Here is a 17,492-nt window from a genome sequence, read left to right as displayed (position 1 = left end):
TTGGACTGTGTGGGTGTCTACGCCACAGCCCCCCAGTTTCTTAGTGAGAACGGGGTGGGAGACAGTGTCAAAAGCCTTCCAGAAGTCCAGGAAGACTGTCCACTTCTACCCCTGCATCTAACGATCTGGTGATCTGATCGTAAAAGGCCACCAGGTTGCTCTGACAGGACCTGCCACTGATGAACCCGTGTCGGTTGCCCCTAAGCATGCAGTCCTGCTGGCCCCTCCTGGATGTGTGCCAGAATAATTTTCTCAAACAGCTTGCCTAGGATTGAGGTAAGACTAACTGGCCTATAGTTTCCCAGGTCCTCCTTCCTCCCTTTTTTTGAAGATGGGAACCACGTTGGCCCTCTTCCAGTCCTCTGGTACCTCTCCAGAGCACCACGAGTGCTTGTAAAGCCGCGCCAGGGGACTTGCAATGACCTCGGCCAGTTCCTTTACAACTCTAGGGTGGAGATCATCCGGACCGGCTGACTTGAAAACGTCCAGTCCCCCCAGAAGCTCCATAACTAAATCCTCACTAACCCTTGGCCCAGGTGAGCCTCCCCCGGGGCCCGAGGGGGGCCCAGCAGGGAGGTGGCTGTTCTGGTCCCTACTTAGGAAGACGGAGACAATGAGCGTGAGCCAGGTGATATTTTTTTCTAGGCCAGGGTGAAGAAAATAGATAATTGTTTTGGCCTGTTGACAAGTTTGAGTCCCAGCCCTATCTGTACCTCTCTTTTCACACTTTGGCTATTTAGCTGGTGCATTATGTGATTCAGGGCTTCTCCTGTGTGCATGAGAGAGAGATGATCACAGATGTAATTTTTAATCCTTAAGAAGACGGGCGCGAGGGGCACCGATCCTGGAAGCCATCAGCATCTAGCATGTGCCTCTGCTTTAGAGGAAAGGAGAACACAAGCTCTTTGTGTCCTCCCCATCCTTTGTCCAGTGGGTGCCCCACATTTACTGCCCTGTCCGTTGTGGCCAAGGGGTTAAGTAGCTGAAAGAAAGGCTTGCAAATGTTGAAACCCACTATTAAAATTTCAGAGGATTGAAAGCAACTGGAGATCTTGAGGGAGCACAAAGCCCAATACGTTCCAGTCTCAGACTGGCTTGCTACAAAGTGGATTGCTCCCCACACCACAGGGGAAGGCCCCAAATACCCATGGTCCATGCCATTTTGTCCAGGGTGGCAGCATACCTCCTTGTGGATATTGAGTGGCCCACAGAAATAATTTTCCTCCTGATCCCTGCGTTAGGAAAGTGGACATGATGCTCCTTGTGATAGAAGAGAGAGACCTGAGAAATGTTTCCCTGGCCCCTGATGTGGGGCATGCTGAGCTTGTGCAGGGGGCCTAGTAATTGGAGATGTTGTGAACTACAGACATGTAATCAAAGCAAAATGAAAGAGATTCTTGTCTCTTTTTACTTCACAGAAAAGGCCACGGATGGCTCCCTGCAGAGCGAAGATTGGACACTGAACATGGAGATCTGTGACATTATCAACGAGACGGAAGAAGGGTATGTGCTGGTACAGAGAGCGCGGGGGTGTTCAAGGCATTCACACTTTCATCTGTCTTTCACAGGCTGGGAGGTGCAGTCTGCTAGGGCACAGGCGTTCCCAGTGCTGAAGCCAGGTTTGAGACTGCAAATGACTTGTCTGGTCTCCTGGTCCTAAAACAACATCAGCTGGCTTCAGAAAGCCAAGCCGTCAGGTAGCACTCCATGCTGCAGGTCTCTGCACAGGGAAGACAGAGGCCTGGAGTAACATGGGAGGTTGCAGGTCTGGACTAAGATCCATTAGAAAAGTTTTCTGCAACAGCACTAGCCTTTCCCCTGTAATTCCTGGGACGATCCATATGGGGTGTATTAAATGTGCCACCATGGCACTTCCTGAGCCCGTACTTCCAAGGGTCCAGGTTGCAGCAGTCTCATGACTTCCAAGTTCCCACAACATATAGTGCCACTAAATCCTGAGGTTTAAATGGGGGCTTCTCTGGTGTCTCCCCTTTTGGCACACGCAAGAGCCAGGCGGTTTGCCCCAAGCAGCAGGACTGGTTTCACTGGTGTCTCCCCAGCAGTCAACTTCCTGCTATTGCAGGGGCCTCAGGCATTTCTTGGTGTTGTTCCTGCTCTCTGCCAAGAGACTTACAGTTTAGGTTTTTTGAGGACTAAAAGCATTTGGCCTGATTTGGGCTTTTCGGGAGAATCACAGTGGCCTGTATTATGCAGGTTAGACCAGGCTACTGGATGGTCCCACTTGACCTTTCTGGCTATAATTTCTTTATAGAATAGAGAAGTCAGGCTGGAAGGGACCTCCAGCAGTCATCTAGTCCAACCCCTTACCTGAAGCAGGGATTATCCCTATCCAAACTTCCTATAATATCCATAATCTAACCACTTAGTAAAATTACTATCAACCCTAATACAACACAAGACATAAAACCCTAATCTGCCACAGGTAAAGCAGGGGGATGATGGCAGCCAATGTCTTACTTGTATAAAAGGCTATTAATGTGTGCTGAAGAGATCCCAGGTTGGGGGCCTGCCCCCCAGTACAGAGAGAGGCTATATTTTCTTACCTCATCACATAACTGTAGAAGACTTTGTGGGTATATTCCTATGCCACGTTTCAGGTAATCATAGTTAAGTTCACACATGCTTGTGTCCAGGAGTTAGGGGCCTCTGATGTCCCCTCCAGCTGTGGAGTGAAAAGCTTCCTTGAGCTTTCTTTAAAGATGGTTGTTTCTCCTTTAGTCCCAAGGATGCCATCCGCGCGTTGAAGAAGAGGCTGAATGGAAATAAAAATTACCGAGAAGTGATGCTGGCTCTGACAGTGAGTGGGGTGAACTGGGGTCCCGTGGTGAAAAGATCCCAATGGCTGCAGGGACTGCCCTCTGTGTTTTCCCTTCACCCTCCCCAGCTGGCTTCGGAAGGTGTATACCCTGCCTTAACTGTCCTTGCTCTGTCAGCTCCTCGTCTCCCTTGGGAAGCATTACTGTAGCTCAAGTCGGATGGAGGTTTGCTTTTGTCTAGGCTTCTACCTACAGTGATAAGCAAGGAAACTTAGGGCTGAAGCAGAGCCCCTTTTAGGCTTTTCTGTCTACTGGCACTTCCCTCTTCCCAGTTGTTCCTCCAGTCCTGGGCCTTAGCCATACGCATATGTGCAAATGAACGTGGTGAGCTTACCATATCATTCATCAGCGTCATATAACCAACTTGCCTGATGAATGAATCTGCATGCAAGACGTGCCGAGTTAAATCACATCAGCAGAAATTACTTGAAGGCAGTGATTTGGTTCTACACATTCACCCAGCACTAGACGAGTGCCTGATCGTTTGCCAGTGACATCTGCTGATTTCTTTAGCAAGGAGTTTGAGTAAAAAGGCTTTATTGGGTGATGTGGCAGACTGAAATGTGTGCTGGTGGGTGGGTTTTGCATTTCATGAAGGCAAAAGAGAAATACCGATGTCCTAGATTAACATACGGTCATGCATCTCTCATGCAAATCCTGCTATTGCCCTTCAGTCCTAACATGCCCAAGATGAAACTCTGTTTTAATAGACTAGTCCATTGTTACCTCTTCCTTGCCCTGGCTTGTCATCCTGAGAATTGCCAAGTTTTGGTGTTTGTTCCTTCAAGACCAAAAAAGGATACATAATTATCTGCTGTCAATTCTCATGGCTGCAGGTCCATAGGCTTCAGCCTGTATCAGCGGTTCTAAGGACATCAGCTGAAGCAGTGGGGACAATTATGAGCACCTCTACTATACATATATTATAACTGCAGCAACCAGTAACTGTGGTTATAAGAGATGTGGTGGTATTTATCTCCACATGTATCATGTCTTCATAGATGAGTCAATGGTACAGTTGAATGGCAAAGAGAATTACTTCAGCTAGTTAGGTGGAAAAAATTAATTTAAGCACAACCTTTCAGAGCATTTAATGGGGAATGCTGTGAAGGGCTAAAGCTATTTCAGCTTAATTCCCATATATACATTTTCATATATGGGAATGAAATCTGGGCCAGTTACATTTCAGGAGCATGGAAAATGGCTGGACTCCACAAATACATGTGAGCCTCACTCTGACAGGACATACATGTTACATGCTCTGGTTGTAATACTCAGTGTATTGAAGCCTGCAGGGTGAATTGCCAAAGTCAGCACATTTGAAAGTGGAAGGAACTTTCCCATTTCTTTACTCTGGGGGCAAGACAGGTTGGGACAGACAGGTATTGGGGGTGTTAATGCTAGTGACTCGATTCATCACAAGTTTGAATTCAATTTGAAAAAGGAAAGGGCTCTGGGATGAGTCATATTTTTCTGCATCTCTTGGAGCCGAAGGCATCATTTCTAGTGCTGCTGTCTCATCAGCTGAACACTTTTGTTGACTGATGTGTGAAAGCAAAGGACCAAAATTACAAGTGGGAACTATGAGAGCAAGCTATGTTTGAGCTACATCATGTTTCTGCTAATGCAGGATTGCCACCTTTTGGGGCAATTGATAAAGCGACTGGTTTGCATTGTTCTGTTGAAGGTGACTGAAAGCTATAAACAAATTTCTAGCTGTGTGTGCAAAGGTGGAAGGTATCCAGGGATACCTAGGAGGAGGAAGGGGGAACCAGGAAAGTGGGATTACCTATCCCCAAAGTGTTTCTTTTAACCAGGTGACCTCTTCCCCTTGTGTGCATGATCAAGCCTTTGGTCAATTAGTGGATGCCTTCATTTCAGGTACTGGAAACTTGTGTGAAGAACTGCGGCCATCGCTTCCATGTCCTCGTGGCAAACCGTGACTTCATAGATGGCGTCTTGGTGAAAATCATCTCGCCCAAGAACAATCCCCCCACCATCGTACAGGATAAAGTACTAGCGCTCATTCAGGTATGCAAGTCACCTTCCAGGCAACAGCTTTGAATTAGGGGCTGCACGCCCAAGTGCTGTACAGGCTGAGCATATGGGCAGAGCTAAACATAACAAGCAATTTGCTTTTAATAAGCAAATGACTACCCCAGAGTAATATTGGGGAGACTGTTTTATGGCAAGAAGGTACAGGGCGGAAATGTCTTCTAGAGCCTAAATACATAGGCAAGTACTGTGCTGATAAGAGAGGGTTTTTCTTTTTCTTTTTTTTTTTTTTTTAAGTGATGGGTAAGTGATCTGTTGGTTAGATCCAGAAGATGCAGCCCATATTGTGCCTCCAGCTCTGTGATGGACTCTGTATGAGGTTAGACAAATCATTTGAGGGCCTAACCCTGCCCTCGTTAAAGTCAGTGGGAAGACCCTTGATTTCACTGGTGCAAGAGCAGTGCACTGATCTCCTCATGCTTTTTCCTCATCTGTGAGATGAGATGGCTTTCTTGCCTTTGCAGCAGACTTTGAGATCCTTTGACGAAAGACGTGCATAGAACTGCAAAGAATTATACAGGGTCTAACACACTGACTTTCACGTTCCCTCTGCTTGCTCTACAACAGCAGCATCACATACCTGAACACTGTCTCTAGCCCTCCCTGCCACCTTTTCCTTTTGTGCTGCATAGAAATAAAACTGTTAATTTCCAGTCCTGCTAGAAACACATGGGGAAACACTGGCAGTTGCCTGGAGGCTATGTGACAATCATAGGAAGCTCTGTCTGTGAGTTCTACCCAGCTGTTACAAACACCAGAGGGTAAAACACCCTGTGTCTGTGTGAGAGACAGATTCTGCAGAGGTGCTGCAGTTCTCCTGGGAATATGTTTCTAGGCATACAAAGCAATTTTTTAAATGTGTTTTTCATTTTAATTTGAGGAGTAAAACATGCCAGTGAGCAATGAAATGCTTTAGCAGTTGGAAGCACAAACACACAGCTGGCCCATATATAATGCACGACTTATTAATCGAATTAAAGCAGGAAGCAAGCTGGGTGGGAGACCTGGATGTGCCTTTCCTAGGGGCTTCAGGGTCTCCCTCCCACTTCATGGCTATCTCTATACATTAATGCACTTTAGTAGACTGTGTTAAATGAGGCTTGTTGGTCTGAGTGAGCCTGGGGTGTTGACTCCCTTGGGTGTAAAGCTAAGAGGTGATGTCACTGAATGATAATATTGTATTAGGCCGTTTGTGGAAACTGTGGGCACTTGTCACTGTTGGGTCTTTGCCATGTCATTTTGGAGGATGTTGGCCAATTTATCACCCAGATTTAAATGAGTTCTCACCCATTAGTAAATCAAAGCCAAACAGTGATTGCACCATTACTGCGAGTCCTTGTGATTTGCTTCAATCTGTAGGCCAAGCCTGGGTGCAGTGGGGTTAGAAGGCTTTATTGGTTTGGTTTGTGCACCAAGTGCCTTTTGGTACAAGCAGCCTGGCAGCTGTAAGGAGCAGCCTGCGGTTGGCTCCTACACATAGACCTGTTTCTCTAGAGGTGGTGGGTGACTCTGATTCAAGGGGAGTGAATGCAGAAGCCTTCAGCACCAACAGGCATGTGCAACTGCAGGGGGCACCTGTGTGGCCAAGTAGTTAGCTGTGCTTCCAGACTTCGCCCTTTGGACATCCTGCAGTTGGAGGTTGCTCTTGTTTTCTATTCTGTAGGGCTGCTTCTATCCCCAGGTCTGCTGTAGTGTTTGCTTACATAGTATTTGTTCTTCCCTACAGTATAATATTAGGGAGCATTAGTACCTGCCAAGGTAACAAACTAACAGCCCAGCCTAGAATATCAGAGGGTGCTGTGCACACATCTGTCTTCAGACAGCTATTCTTCTGCTCCAGGGTGTTTTCCCAGCACAGATGCAAGGTGGGGATGGCTTTACCTAATGACTTGGTTGAGTTCAGATTTATTTTGCAGCTGAATGACTTTTATAGCTGTAGTTTCATTAGCGCACATTACATGGAGCTTGCCGCTCTCTTACTTCCACTCAACAGAGTCCGTGGGAACTACTCTTTGCATTTCCCTTGCAACAGGGTGCATGCTGTCTCAAGAGTTCTTGCCTTCTTGCCTTTCCCATGGAAGAGTAACAATATGAAAAACAATAAGCCATGATGAGACTACGCAGAAGCACAATGAACTTAGTTGGCAGTACCTGTATGAAAGTGGCTGTGCTGGAAAGCTGGGTCTGTGGCTAAATGGTTGTAAATATGGCCCTTTGTTCATCTAACTGGCTTAGGCATTGATGTCAGTCCCAGCAGGTACCTGTCCACATCTTTAGGCTTGTAAATACCTAGGTAAGCCTGGCCGTAGGACCCAGTGATCTGGATTCAGTTCCCAACTTTGTCACAAACTTCGTTGGACTTGCACCAAGTCCCTAGTCTCCTTGCTTTTGCTGTTTCTTAGGGTTTTAAATTGGACTAATGCCACTTCTGTCTGTCTTGCTTAGCTCTATTGTAAATATGTCAGGACAAGAACTGATTTACTATGCATATGTACAACACCTAGCACACTGTGGCTTGGTCTTGGCTGTAGATGCTGCAGTAGAGCAAATAACATCCTGACGAAGCTAATCGTTGAAGCAGGGTAGGTGGAAAGGCTGTTACCCGATAACTTTTACACATTTTTTTCTTTGTTCATTTGGTGTCAGGCTCGGTAATACTGCACATTGGACATGTCATATAGCATGGCTATTGTGTGGGCCAATTTCAGTGCTCTCAAAGAGAGGGCTTATGCTACACCTCCATGTCACTAATGGCACTAAGGATTAGCCATTCAGCAGCTACAGGGGACAATGGGGGAGGCCAGTTCTTGCTGTCCAGGTGAAAGATGGACCCTCAATAAAGCAGGCTGAAGTGGAAAGGCCGAGTGGAGAGAATGGAGGGGACCATGGGGCATCTCAAAGCCGGAGCAGCATGTGTGCAAGTGTGACGCATCTCTCTAGGTGCAAAGAGAAGAGGCCAAATAAGCAGATGAGCTGGGGTGATGTGAGGTTGCTAGTGAAACCTGGAGTATGATGATGTCTCTTCTTTATGGGCCAGACAGGAGTTTGTGCGTTGGTGCAATGCAGTTGTGGTACCTGCCTAAGCACGAGACTGTGCTGTTGCTAAACAGAGCTCATTTAACCCATTTCTTTGTATCCTACCCGTTGATGGTCTATGGAGAGGCAGAGTGTAGAAATGAGTTTCAGAGGGCCTCTCACGTAAATTAAAAACACCAAGACAAAGATAGAGTTACCTGTGTGGCGAGGATGCTTCTGCTGTAATTAAGGAAGCTTCCTTGAGACTGACCTTTCAAGCCACAGTGGCTCGTACCTAGCGCAGCTCGGGTTTCTCGTGCTGCAGAAGGATTGGTGGGACTCTCGCATGGCATCTGAGCAATTGATGCAATTAATTTACTTAAGCAGTGTTGGGAAGCAGAACCATTAGCCTCCAAGTGATGATGGATTGCTCCCTGTGCAGGCAGGGTGCAAAATACAATTTCCTAGAAGCGAGCAGAGCCAGAGTGTAAGTAAAATATTTAATCTGCTTTCTAATCTAGTTTATCCTCCCTGATTGTTATTTCCCCCCTTGTGAAAGGTGGCTGAAAATCACATTTTCGGGATGGAAATAACTGAAGGATGATTGCAGCAAACAACTGTGATGAGCAGCTGCGTGCAGCTCTTTCTCTGATCTAACACTAGCTCTCTGATCCAATGGTAGCACTTTACCTTTCGCTGTAGCACAGCAGCAGCCAGGGGAACCAAATACAATGTTTGGCTTGTTACAGAAGAACCTGAGAGATGTTTGCGTGCTCATGCTTAGATTCTCCTTGGCAGCAAATGACAATGCTTTGCAGAGCAAGGCCAAGTGGCCAAAGGCTTTCTACCTTCTGGATCCTATTAGAACAGATTCTTCCCTCTAAGAGTTTACTGTGGATCTAAGCCTGTGAAGTAGGAGGAAAAGGTCAATGCTTCACCAAATGTATCTAAAAAAGAACATTTCTGGGACTTGGGTTTCATGAATCTGCCTGTGTTAACTGGTATGTGAACTTCTATGCACTGACTCACCATTTACTTTAGATTCACTCTTGATTGTCTTAGTAGCAACTCAGTCTTTCAGAGCAGATCTAGTAATTAAAGCTTCAAATAAGAATGAAATGCATGAGCGCTTTTCTTGATTGGATCCGCATTGTAGGGTGGGAGAGCAAGAGGGGGACTTTGGTGCTCACTTGAAAGACTTATGAACGATCTGCATGTTTTCCAGGCTTGGGCAGATGCATTTCGCAGCAGCCCCGATCTCACTGGAGTAGTGCATATTTATGAGGAACTCAAACGAAAAGGGATCGAGTTTCCCATGGCAGATCTTGATGCGCTGTCTCCAATACACACACCACAGAGGGTAAGTTATCCCTGGAAAAACAAAACTGCTGTATAAAGATCATGGGATAATTTTTCTGTTTCTGCTGGTGACTTCTTACAGTGCAGAGAACTTGCTTAACCCCAGGGGGACTCTAATAGCAAGAGAGAATGGAAAAGAATAAGGCAAGGGGGGGGGGAGTTGACAGGCTGTTAAACTACCAGAATCTCTTCTCTCGAGTCAAATGTCAACCCAGAGGGGAGACAGTTTGAAGAAGATTCGCAGACTTGTCTTGGTTCACCAAATGGTCACACAAACTAAACTACCATGCTTAGAAAATGTCCTAGCAAATATCTGTTGTTGAGATTCAGTTTATTTCCTCCACAGAGAGGCCAGCTTTCCTGTTAGGACCCCCTATGGTGAACCAGGAACAAAGAGGGCCTATCTTGCAAAGGTTCTTGGCACCCGCAGCTCTAATTGAGTTGAGTAGGAGCGCCAAGTTCCCTGTATCTTCAAGGCGGGTCTGCAACCTTGAGCTTGTTGTCCTGTTGGAAAGTAAACTGATTGCCCACAAAATATTTGGATTCTTCACTGTGGAAATCCTGAGTCAGTGCAATGATGTGGCTGTGAATTTAAGGGCACATAGCCAGGAAACTCACAGTTCTCACAGCAAAATGAGTTACCTGCAGTACATACAGAGTGTGTGATTTTGCAGCATGTCACTTGATTTTGAAGCAAAATGTATTTCGTCCTGTTGCTTGTTTTTTTTTTTTTATTTGGCTTCTTGCCTTTCTTGTGGAAGGAAACTGAACTGAAAATCTGAGAGCGCAGAAGAGATGAGCGAGGATTATCACAGCCATTCCCCAGGCATGGTCTGACATGGTAGCGCATGCTTGTTGTGATGCTGACTTCCTCCATGAGCTGCAGCTCTGCTCTGTATCTGGGATCAGGACCTGGAGCAGATGCTGTCACAGCTCTGGCCTGAACTCTTTTTTTTTTTTTTTCCTCACATGGCAGAGTGTTCCTGAAGTGGATCCTGCAGCCACTATGCCCACGTCCCAGTCCCAGCAAAGGATGAGCACCAGTTCATATTCATCACCTTCTCCCACAGTCTACTCAGCTCCTCAGACTCCACCGTTGAATGTGACTGGTCCTATCACTGCCAATTCTGAACAGGTACTGGGATGAGACGTTCTTGGTTCAGTGAATCAAACTAGCTGTCTCTTCTCGCAGGCATTTTAGTTCTGAGTTGCAGGTACAGCCTAGATCTGCTTCCCTTTAGGAGTCTTTTCTGCTGTCTGGACTGTGAAATCTTGTCCAAGGTGCACACACATGCATCCTCCATTACTTCATGTACCCTGCAGTCTTCAAGTCATATCTGTGCCACCTTTGTGCCATGCACTGAAGTGCTGCCTCAAAGTCCTACTCACATCTGATTAGCAAGTGCCAGTCCTAGGACATGGAACTCATGCTACTTTCCCATCCACTGGCCAGTGTTTCCTCTCTGACAAGAAAGAAAGGCCACTGCATAGTAGAGGAGCCACATCAGGACCTCCTGCCCCTTTCGCCTCTTCTGCCTGCCTTGTGAGAGCGGCACAGCATTTTCCTAGCATCACGCTGTTTTTTAGCTTCTGTTCCCATCTGAGCAGAACACAGCTGGCTCTGTCACAGTGATGAATTGTCCTCCATAGCATCTTCCTCCATCACTGTAATAACATTCTCTCTAGGGGAAACTTTTTTTACTCTATCATGATATGTTGTAGCCTTGTTCTCATCTCCAGTGACGGGCATCAGATGTCAAGTCAATCGAGAGAAGCAAGGAGATCGGAGAGCTGTTTCTTGACAATATTCTGTTCTAAGGCCAGAAGGTAACATGGTCCTTGCTTTTCCTTCTCCCTGAAAACAGATTGCCCGGCTGCGCAGCGAGCTGGATATTGTTCGTGGGAACACAAAAGTGATGTCTGAGATGCTGACGGAGATGGTCCCAGGACAGGAGGATTCATCCGATCTAGAGTTACTACAAGTAAGTGCATTTCCTGATAAATCCATTCCAGCTGCTTGGGACGGTAAAGTTTTGTTTTCCTACAGTCCTGTATCCGTTTCTCGGGTTGCCTGGCTCCCATGTTGATGTCCTGTGTCTGGGCTCCAAATAACCATATCCTTTTTATAACAGTCTTTGAAGGTGTTTCCCGCACCTTGGGTTTTTCTATTGTGCCAAATAAACCCTTAAATCTCAACCTGTCCTCATTGATCGCATATTCTAAACCTTTTTTTTTTTTTTTTTTGACATAAGGATTATATTGCCTCATGACACCTTATGGTCCACTGTACCCCCACTGCTCCTTCCTTGTAGTAATTACAAAGCCAGCTATTTCCCATTTGTATTGGTGCATTTGTGTCTTCCTCTCTTTAAGGTGCATACTTTGCAAATGTCTTTATGGAATTTCATCTAATTGGTTTTGGACCATTTCTCCAGTTATCAAGCTAATTTTTAATTCTGATTATGTCGTCTAAAGTGCTTGCCATTATGCTCCAGCTTGGCATCATCCATACATTTATAGGTATTTTCTATAGTTAATCACTCAATTAATTAATTAATTAGTATTGTATAGCTATGGACCCAGGACAGACCTCTCCAGGACCCTACTTGGTAGGCCTTCCCAATTTGATGATGAACTGTCAATAAATACTCTTTGAATATGGATTTTCAATCACTTGTGTATCCCTTTAAAGTAAATTAATGTAGACCATGTTTCCATACCTTGTTTGTGAGAAGCTGGGTCAGAAGTCTTACCAAAGTCAAGACATATGGACTCTACTGCTCATCCCATCCACTAGTCTAGTTACCTTATTGAAGAAGAAAGTTAGATCAGTTTGCCATAATTTCCTCTTGACACTCCATACTGGCTGTTTTTTATTACTCGTTGTCCTCATGATGCTTATAATTGTGTTGTTCCAGTAACTTTCTGAGTACTGAGACTTACTGGCCTATAATTCCCCAGGTCTGTCTTTTCCTCCACTTAAAGCCAGGCAAAGTATTTACTGTTCCCCAATCGTCTGGGTCCTTTATGAGTTCTCAGAGATAATCATAATAGTTTAAAGATTTTTGTCACATTCTTCAAATACTTTAGGACAAATTTTATTGAGCCCTGCTGATTAGAAGGTATTCAATGCATCTAGATATTCATTAATCTATTCTTTTTTAGTTAGGCCTTGGCTGTGATCTTGTTAATGTTAATTTTGCTAAACATCTGGTCACAATTAGCCTTTTTTATGAAGATTGAAGAAAACCTGGCATTGAACACTTAAACCTTCTCCATGTTGTCTGTTGCCACCTTTATAATGATAGAAATTGCCCAGTCCTGGCAGAGCAAATACCCATCCTGTCTCAAGTGGGTTAAATATTGCCTAGAAAGATTTTAGACTCTGTCATTTGAAGTCTCTTTCCAGATGGTGAGGGCTTATTGCAAGAACCACTTGGTGTGATGTTTTGTGGTCTGAGTAAAGCAGGATGTCAGGCTGAATGATCAGCAGGGTCCCTTCTGACTTTAAAAACCCTCTGAATCAGGTAACAAGGTCCTGTTCCAGTTCCTTTTGTGGTAGCACTTCAAGTAAGTTCCTATCTCTGGCTTCACGTCTCATTCTCCAAGCCAGCTGCGGCTGAGGGAACATCTGGGCAATGTCAGCTGAGCTGGGGAATAAGGCAGCATGGCACCAAAGAGGAGGTGTCTACTCGCTGGGGTTTACAGTCTTGCTCTCCAGCTGTTCAAGCGTGCCTTCCCTTGCCTTACAAAGTGTCATCTCCTCAGCTGGCCGGGAGGTAGAATGGGCACAGAGAGCAGCAAAGCTGGAGGGAGGCTGGGAGCCGCTTTCTGTGGTGCACCAGAGTTTGAAGTCCGTCCAAAAACTGGTCTGTCCTACAGAGCAGTAGCGTGTGCCTGTCTCGGAGCCACATGGCAGCTGATGAAAGGCTTTACAATAAAGAGCCTTTCAGCTTCAAACCGTTTGGGTTGGACTGTGATCAGAAAAAAAAGCAGCTTCCAGGAAACCATGGTGGACTCTGAGAGCACAGAATAACTCGCCTACATTTATAGACAGCCAGAGAAATCGTGCCTGCGTAATCTGACAATACGTTTTTAAGGTGAGAAGAAATGATCGTGAAGTGCGACTGGTTCTCGCTGATGGATGCAGCCTAAGTCTGAATCACAGAGCAGGCGAGAGATTGAGAGAGAGGCGATTTTTTGATGACAAGGGGCACGGTTAGCCTTTTGAAGGCAGAAAGGCCTCATATGCGAGGCTCTTTGCTTTGAGGTGGTATATAGTCATCCTCCTTAAATAGTTCCTGACATTTTCCTCACAATGAAATGTAAACAGCCTCCTTGAGAGCCATGTCTGAGCAGAATAGACAGGTCCTGTCAGCCCTCCCTGTATGGCAGCGAGTGAGCCTCTGAAATGTCACAATCTGCTTCTAAAGTGATGGGATCAAACGTGACACTGGAGAATGCATTCCTCAAGCTGCCAAGGCAGCTGGATTGCATTAGGTGAAATTTATCCAGGGCTTAGGATGTCAGACCAAGCAAGGCAAACAATCACATTTTTGCTTTCACCCTGAAGGTTATGTACCACCAAGACATCCTTGTTTAGTGCAGAGCTTCCTCTCTGCAGAGAGACGGGAGGGATGGGAGAGGGGCCCAAATTACCCCAAATGTCTGTGCTTGTTCAAGTAAGGCCCAGGCCACCTTGGTGGGGCTGGCTTTTCCGTCCGGCTTCCTCGGGTAAGTTTCCCAACACATCCGTTTTGAGCCGTAAACTCGAAATTCTCCATGCTTGGAGACCTGGCAGAGGTGGACAAGTTTTCCAAATAATTGGTGGTGGCAGGGGTCTCATGAGAAGCACCCAGCTAAGGCTTGCTTAGGCGTGAGAGGTTTCCACAGTACAGCTCAGAACAGGTCTAGCCTGCAAGGTTTTCATGTTAACTTTTCCTTGCCTTTCCTTAATCACTTGAGGCCTTGGGTTGCAGAGTGACACCAAGAAGACCTTCCTGCTCAAGGCTGCATGGTTCTGTTATCCAGAATATTTCTAAGCACGTGTTTCAAGGAGGTCTTGCTTGTGCAGCCTCTTTGCTTTATATGCACCTTCCTTTTCCAAGAAGCAGGAGTGTCTTTTCACTGTACCGAGCCTCACCAGTGTCATATAACAACAGTCCCTTTCCAGTACCCCTTTCATTTTTAGCAACAATGCTATCCAGGTACTTTGATACACTGTGTCGCTAAGCAGAAAACCTGGCTATTGAAGGAAAATGTTGTCTAGTTTTGGAGGCTCTGGCATTCAGATGCTTTATGCTCAAGTTTCTGTGAAAGTAATCCTTAGGTATTCCATGTGTAAAAATCGCTGTGATGCTTTTATGGTTGAAGAACATGTGTGCTGAGCTATATGTAGGCCCTCAAGGTTTTGGGCACCCCTGCTCCTGTGGCGTGTATTCTACCAGGTACAGAGTGACATTCAGTCTTCCAGTGTTTGTGATCTTGGGGTTTCTCAGCTGATGGAGATGTTCCCGCTGATATCTCCAACCCAAAAAAATGGTGGATGCTAGGAAGGGGATTAAATAGGGGAGAGATCACTCTAGAGAGATCTGGTTTGATGCCCTCCCTGTATAGCATCCACTTCTGCCACTGTCAGAAATGGGATACTGGGCTAGGTGGATCATTGATCTACTCAGTATGGCACTGTTTATGTTCTTATGACAGAGAACTTGGAGTCAGGAGTGCAGGCGGCGAAGGGAGCACAAGCCGATCTGCTTGTTTCTTGCGGGTTGGTTGTCAGGATTCATGCCTATGCGATTTACTCCCTTAGGAGCTGAACCGGACCTGTAGAGCTATGCAGCAGAGGATTGTGGAACTTATCTCGCGAGTGTCCAATGAAGAGGTGACAGAGGAACTGCTGCATGTGAATGATGACTTAAATAACATCTTCCTTCGATACGAGAGGTGAGGGGACCCTTTACCACAGTGCTGCCTTCTCACCTGGGCTGCATGCAGAACAGGGTAGGCGACTGAAAAAGTTCATCATAGGTTCAGATGATGAAACATAGAAAAAAAATTAGGGGAACCAGACCACAAGAAAAGGTGCATAAAATAGTAGTTCTCCATCATTCTCATCAGCCATTTTTCCCCCTGGCTCAAGATTTTCAGATATTGGTCTTAAAAGCTGCTAGAATTTTGTCCTAGCTAGTGAATTTTAGTTTTCTTATACTTGCTTTTTTTTCCCCCAAGATTTGTATGTGGGTTTCATAATCTCCTGGCTTTGTTTTGTGACAGGTTTGAACGGTACAGGTCAGGCCGGTCAGCACAAAATGCCAGTAATGGAGTAAGTATCTAATTAATCTCCTCTCGTCATGTAGCACAGCCAGAGCAAACTCCTGCCTGCTGTCAGCAGTGTCCCTTTAGTCACAGGGAAATGTGTGTATTTCTGGAAGTGATTTGTTTTTCATGTGGAAGATAAAGGTTATCTTGCACTCCACCCTGCTCCCTGTCCAAAGCTGGAGGTGGTGGGAAAACAGAAGGGAACTTCACTCATTCCAAGGTGATCTTTGAGCCTGGCAAAAAACCTTTTCAGGACTGTGTTGAGTGGGATAACACCATAGACACAAGGCAGGCAGTGAGCTGAGGCTGTTGTTCAGACACTTGTCCAACAAGAGAGCAGAGGTATCTTTTCTCTTCTTCCCGTGTTTATCATCCTACAATCTAAGCCACTAATTAACATACTTCCATTCGGAACAGCTGCCCAGAAAGGGCATGTTAGGAAGCACACACCATTTTCATGTTCCCTTGTCTCTGCTAGTATGACTGCCAGGAATCTCACCTACATGTAATTTTGATTATCCTAACAGGTGCTGAACGAGGTGACGGAGGATAATTTAATAGATTTGGGCCCTGGCTCCCCAGCCGTGGTGAGCCCAATGGTGGGAAGCACGGCCCCCCCACCTTCGCTTTCCTCGCAGCTTGCAGGGCTTGGTAAGTGTCCGCTTTTGCAAAGCGTGTTTCAACGCAGAGCAGCAGTGGCATGGACCACTCCCTAGTTGTTCTGGGGTGACCTTACATTTGGATCAGCAGGTGTTAGCAAGCACAGTGAACTTTCTGAGGTAGTTTTAGTGGTAACATCTCGGTACCACAAAGAAGCATTTTTTGAAAAGTGTCAGCCATCAGACAAAGCAGGGGAAAAGGAGGCAGATCTGGGTTCTGCTCTGACACATGTGAAGCTGTGAAGCCTTTGGGGTATTCATTTAGCTTCTGTGCTGCCACTCTCCTATCAGGATGTTCCTTCACTGCACTGGATCTAAGAAACAGCGAAACTGAGGAATGGGGGAAGAAAAGGCAGTTTTCTGCTACTCACAGGGGTTGTCTTCTACAGCCGCAGTTCCCAGACTAGAGGTCACAACCCAGAATGGGTCCCTGTGCTTGACACACATTCAGCTCCCCTGGGTGGGGTCAGACTGGAAACCAAGTTGAGCATGCCCCAGGCTGGGGTTGCAGCCCAAAAGCCTGGTCTAGAGCATGCTTCCTGCTCTAATCCCTGCCTCTCCTGGAACAGAGGGGGGATCTCTATCCACACTGCTTAGGGTGAAAAGAGAAACTGTCAGTTCCTCTGCGCAGCCAAGGCTGTGGTTAATCCTGTCTCTACCACAGCTTGGACAAAACCTAAGTGATGCCTCATCTCTGCTCTGTACAACACTGACCATCAGTTAGTTCACTGAAGGCCAACGTTTGTGGCAGCCCTGCACCCTCCCTGAGTGCTATTCTGATCCCTTTCCCAGCCCCATTTGCTGCTCTGCTTTCTGCTCCCTGTCCTATCTGCCACTGTACAGCCTGTCCCCTCCCCAGCCTTCCACATGCCACACACACAGGTACTTATGCCACTTGCAGCACCCATGCCAGAGGCTGCCCACCCTGATCTAGTTGATGGTATAACCATTCCACGCTGCTATGTTTCTTGTATAACCAGGACTGTGGTACTTGGCTGTGTTTCACCATTAGCTGGTCCTCTTAGGCTCTGTCTCTTGTTGTAGACTTGGGTACAAACAGCGTCAGTGGAACGCTCAGCTCCCTACAACACTGCAAACCTCGGGATGACTTTGACATGTTTGCACAGACAAGAGGCAGCTCCTTGGCTGATCAGCGGAAGAGGTATGTGGCTATTTGTTTTTAATGCTCTTTAAATTGCTGGCACTGGTATTCCCTGGGAACACAAATCTGAAAGCTCTTCAGTAC

General features: G+C 46.2%; 1 protein-coding gene across 5 annotated transcripts in view; it reads left to right on the top strand.

The window, feature by feature from the left end:
- The window catches only part of TOM1L2 (target of myb1 like 2 membrane trafficking protein), an 88,314-nt gene that overhangs the window by 35,963 nt on the left and 34,859 nt on the right, over nt 1–17,492 (top strand). For all 5 annotated transcript variants that reach the window (XM_019512667.1, XM_019512666.1, XM_019512670.1 and 2 more), the window contains exons 2-11: nt 1,419–1,503; nt 2,740–2,818; nt 4,719–4,868; nt 9,133–9,267; nt 10,243–10,401; nt 11,132–11,248; nt 15,079–15,212; nt 15,543–15,591; nt 16,115–16,238; nt 17,291–17,408. In XM_019512667.1, the coding sequence (XP_019368212.1) occupies nt 1,419–1,503; nt 2,740–2,818; nt 4,719–4,868; nt 9,133–9,267; nt 10,243–10,401; nt 11,132–11,248; nt 15,079–15,212; nt 15,543–15,591; nt 16,115–16,238; nt 17,291–17,408 (1,150 nt within the window). The remainder of the gene's footprint in view (nt 1–1,418; nt 1,504–2,739; nt 2,819–4,718; nt 4,869–9,132; nt 9,268–10,242; nt 10,402–11,131; nt 11,249–15,078; nt 15,213–15,542; nt 15,592–16,114; nt 16,239–17,290; nt 17,409–17,492) is intronic.

This window comes from Gavialis gangeticus, unplaced genomic scaffold, assembly GCF_001723915.1.
Source record: "Gavialis gangeticus isolate Ggan-Ray unplaced genomic scaffold, GavGan_comp1, whole genome shotgun sequence".
Lineage (NCBI taxonomy): Eukaryota > Metazoa > Chordata > Crocodylia > Gavialidae > Gavialis > Gavialis gangeticus.
The sequence above is the reverse complement of the archived record's forward strand: the minus strand, read 5'-3'. Positions and strand labels throughout refer to the sequence as shown.